Source organism: Macrobrachium rosenbergii, chromosome 21, assembly GCF_040412425.1.
Source record: "Macrobrachium rosenbergii isolate ZJJX-2024 chromosome 21, ASM4041242v1, whole genome shotgun sequence".
Classification (NCBI taxonomy): domain Eukaryota; kingdom Metazoa; phylum Arthropoda; class Malacostraca; order Decapoda; family Palaemonidae; genus Macrobrachium; species Macrobrachium rosenbergii.
The window spans coordinates 65,630,737-65,635,077 of record NC_089761.1 but is presented as its reverse complement, the minus strand read 5'-3'; the positions used below and the strand labels follow the sequence as shown (position 1 = coordinate 65,635,077).

The 4,341-nt window shown below is 47.3% G+C and overlaps 1 protein-coding gene across 1 annotated transcript; it reads left to right on the top strand.

Annotated features, from left to right (window-relative positions):
- Positions 1 to 3,489: 3,489 nt before the first annotated feature.
- Positions 3,490 to 4,125, top strand: LOC136849525 (uncharacterized). Its single transcript, XM_067122868.1, has one exon. It carries the CDS (start codon positions 3,490 to 3,492, stop codon positions 4,123 to 4,125), a length of 636 nt encoding a protein of 211 aa, XP_066978969.1.
- The last annotated feature ends 216 nt before the right edge of the window (positions 4,126 to 4,341 follow it).

Sequence of the window (4,341 nt, the reverse complement as noted above, 5' to 3'; positions counted from 1 at the left end):
AACCTGTATATGGATGATTTTGCCATATATTATACGGCATCACGCATAAAGCATGCAGAACGAATTATTAATAAAACCATAATAAAAATAGATGAATGGACCTCATCTGTAGGCTTTAGGTTTTCCATAGAAAAAACTCAAGCTGCCATGTTTTATAAAAATAAAAATTGGGAAAAAGGTGAAGAAATAGAATTGAAAATCAGAAACCATAATATACCAATTAACAAGACTGAAAAATTTTTAGGATTAATATTTGATGTGCACCTGAATTGGAAAGCCCATATAACTTACATAAAATCAAAATGCAAAAGGGCGCTAAGTCTAATTAAAAAACTATCTCACACAAATTGGGGAGCTGATAGACAAACTCTTACCATACTGTATAAAGCAACAGTGTTATCAATCATTGACTACGGAGTTGAAATATATGGTTCAGCGTCAGAAGCAGCACTGAAAATAATAGATCCAATTCACAATGAAGGATTAAGAATATGCACAGGAGCATTTAGATCCTCACCAGTCTCCTTAGTACAAGTCGAATGTAGCGAACTGCCACTGTTCCTCCAGAGAGAGTTCATAACAATGAAAAGTGCATTAAGAATTAAGGCAAGTGATTCACCAACAAAAAATCTATTTGATCTTAGGGATATATTTATAAACAATCATCCACCTCCATTCCCAATTAGAGCTAATAGATTGTTTGAGTCACTGAACATAGATATACAAGTACCTTCAACAGTGAAGTTACCACCCCATTGGACTTTGAATAAAATAAGGACTTGCACTCAGTTGAAATATTTATCCAAAAGTTCCTCATATACCCCAGAACACCATAGACAAAAAACCATAGATCATATAAGACAAAAACGTTCACATTACACGATTTATACAGATGGGTCTAAATCACAACATGGGGTAGGATATGCAGCTATATCCCAGAACAAGTCATATCAGTTATCTTTGCCTAATAATGCCTCAGTCTTCACAGCAGAGTTGTTTGCAATCGCAGTAGCCATCAAAATTATAAAGCAAGTATCATTCAACAATTTGCTATTTTTAGCGACTCAAGAAGCACTATAGAAGCTGTTCAAGGTTACTACTCAAAAAATAATATTGTACAGGAAATTAAATATGAACTCCACAAATTGTATAATAATGAAAAAAAATATTGAAATATGTTGGATCCCTGCCCATGTAGGGAGTAAAGGATATGAAGAAGCTGATAAAGCAGCTAAAGAAGCAGTCAGCATGGCAAGAGCAAATGTAAAAATCCCAATTAGTGATTACATAAGAGATATGAAAACAATCATTATAAATAAATGGCAAAATATATGGAATGAGGAACCTATAAATAATAAATTGAAACAGATAAACTCCAGCGTTGGAAAATGGAGCTCATGATGTCAGAAAGAAAGACACACACAAGTAATTCTGACGCGTCTGCGAATAGGCCATACTCGTTTGACACATGGATGCTTGATGAACAGTCCACATGGCCCTCCTCCCGAATGCCCAGAATGCAAAGTGTTGATAACAGTCAAACATGTGTTGTGCGACTGTCCAAAATATAATCAACAGTGAGTATCAACCTTTGGAAATAAATCGATGGGGGAAATTTTATCAGAATCTTATACATTTTCAGTCATCCCAATTTTAACTTTCATTGAGAAGTGTAACTTGATAGACAAAATATAAAACCAAGTAAATAATGAAAATACAGAAGCCTGTATAGCATTTAATGAAAAAAGAATTATGTAATGCTGAATTTTAATTTTTAATTTTTATGAAATTTTATTTTATTCTTTTTAATCTATAATTTTTTTTTCTATGCATGGAAACAAGCAAATGTATCTATTGTATACATGTGTTTCAGAGTAAAGCATGATTGTTATACAGTTTTTTCGTTTAAACTTCATTTTCATTTATTCATTATCATGCAAATGACCTGTTTGGTCCCAGTTCGACCTGGTATTTCATCCTAATCCTCCAGGCTAGCCCTATGAGAGCTGATTAGTCAGCTCAGTGGTCTGGTTAAACTATTTTAATAATAATAATTATCGACCAGTGCACCTTCGGCACTGAAAGAGTTGACTTCCTGGGCCACGAGATATCCCTGGAGGCATCCGTCCACTTGCATCGAAGGTCGCAGCCATTGCCAGGTTCCCCACCCCTACCTCCGTCAGGGCCGTACAGGAATTCCTTGGGATGGTCAATTACTACAGGAGGTTCATCCCCGGGATCACACACACCATGACCCCCCCTGGCGGAGATCCTGAAGGGCCATCCGAAAACCTTAGAGTGGGGCCCCGACCAACAGCGGGCCTTCTCCCTGACGAAGGCCGCCCTCGCCAAGGCAACAGCCTTGGCCCACCAGGACCCCAACGCCCCCCTCCAGCTGACGACGGATACCAGCAATGTTGCCCGTGGGGCCGTCCTGGAGCAGGTTGTCACAGGTGCCCCCCAGCCCATCGCCTTCTTCAGCAAGAAGATCAGACCTGCCAAGTCCTGTTACAGCACCTTTGACAGAGAACTCTGCGCAGTGTACCGGGCGGTACACCACTTCAAGTTCCTCCTGGAGGGCACGCCCTTCACAATTTGGACGGACCACCAGCCGCTGGTCCACACCTTCACAAAGCAGGGGGATGCATGGTCCTCCAGGCAGCAGCGGTGCCTCGCAGCCATCGTGGAGTTCACCTGCACCATCAAGTACCTCCCTGGCAGGAAGAACCCTGTAGCAGATGCCCTTCTCAGGGATCGAGCTCAATGCAGTGCAGCTCGGGATTGACTATGAGGACCTCGCCCGTGAGCAGGCCACCGACCCAGAGGTTCCAGCCTACCGCACTGCCATCACGTCGCTCAAGTGGAAGGACGTGCCCCTTCGCCCCTGGGGGGCCATCACTGCTGAGCGACGTAAGCACCGGCCACTCCCGCCCGCTGGTACCCGCCTCCCGCCACTGTCTGGTGTTCGACATCATCCACGGGCTGTCCCACCTCTCTGGCAGGGCGACGGCCAAGCTGCTGGCAGAGAAGTTCGTCTGGCATGGCATACGGAAGGACGCGACGACCTGGGCGAGGCAGTGCATCCGGTGAAAGACCAGCAAAATAGGGCGGCACACCGAGTCAGGGTGGACAACTTCCCTCAGCCAGGAAGGGACTTCGGACACATCCATGTGGACATGGTAGGCCCCTTCCCCCATCAGGCGGGGCCAGGTATCTCCTGACAGTCGTCGACCGCTCCACCAGGTGGCCCGAAGCGACGCCCATGGAAGAAGCCACTGCCAGTGCGTGCGCCGAGGCCCTCCTCTCTAGCTGGATTAGCCGGTTCGGCGTCGCGGACCATATAACAACAGAGAGGGGCCCTGCCTCCTGTCCAAGCTGTGGACTGCCCTGGCATGCCTGCTGGGGACCACTCACCACAGCACCACCACCTACAACCCTGCAGCCAACGGATTGGTGGAAAGGTTCCACAGGTCCCCGAAGACGTCCCTAATGGCCCACTGCACCGCCGAGAATTGGAAGTACCAGCTGCCCTGGGTCCTCCTCGGACTAAGGACAGCCCCAAGAGCCAACGGCGACCTGTTCGCAACAGAAAAAGTCTACGGGGAATCTCTCATGGTCCCGGGCGAACTCATCACAGGGGATCACCACAACCTGACAGTCCAGAGGCTCCGTGACATGGTCGGAAAGTTCACCCCCGGTGAGTGGACGTATACCGACAGGGCGACGCCTTTCACACCTCCTGGTCTGTCCTCCACCACCCACGTCTTCTTCAGGAACGACGCCGTCTGCCTGCCCTTAACCAGGCCCTACAGGGGGCCCTTCCTCGTGTTGGAGAGAAACAAAAAAGCATTCCGGCTGGCCATCCACAGGAAGAACATCTGGGTGTCAATAGACCGCCTCAAGCCTGCACTGTTTGAGGAGGACGTCGGCGACACCCCTCAGCGCCCTCCGCAGGAGACGTCGCCTCCACAGCCCACCCTGCCCACAAGAAAGTCGCGTGGCTGCCCCCATAAGGCCCCGGACCCAGGCAACGCTGCAGCCAACTGCTCCCGCACGCACCGCACCCCCCAGCTGACATCGCAGAGCTGTGGCACTCTCCAGCGGCCCAGCAGATACTTACTTTAATCAGACGTCACCTATGTCTTGGGGGCGGGGATGGGTGGGGAGTATTATAAAGTTCCTGCTCAACGGGTTTTCTCTAGTGAACCTCCCGTTTTCTACGGTGCCTTTTCCTGTGACCTTAGGTCGGAGTACCTAGCCATGTTTTATTTATGTAAATGTGCATTTATTACTTACTCATTTGTACCCTTTTGTATTGTACATGTGTCAGAGCATTATTGT

Excerpts from the sequence above, each read along its gene's own strand:
- LOC136849525 (XM_067122868.1), top strand. The coding sequence starts at position 3,490 with ATGGCCCACTGCACCGCCGAGAATTGGAAGTACCAGCTGCCCTGGGTC.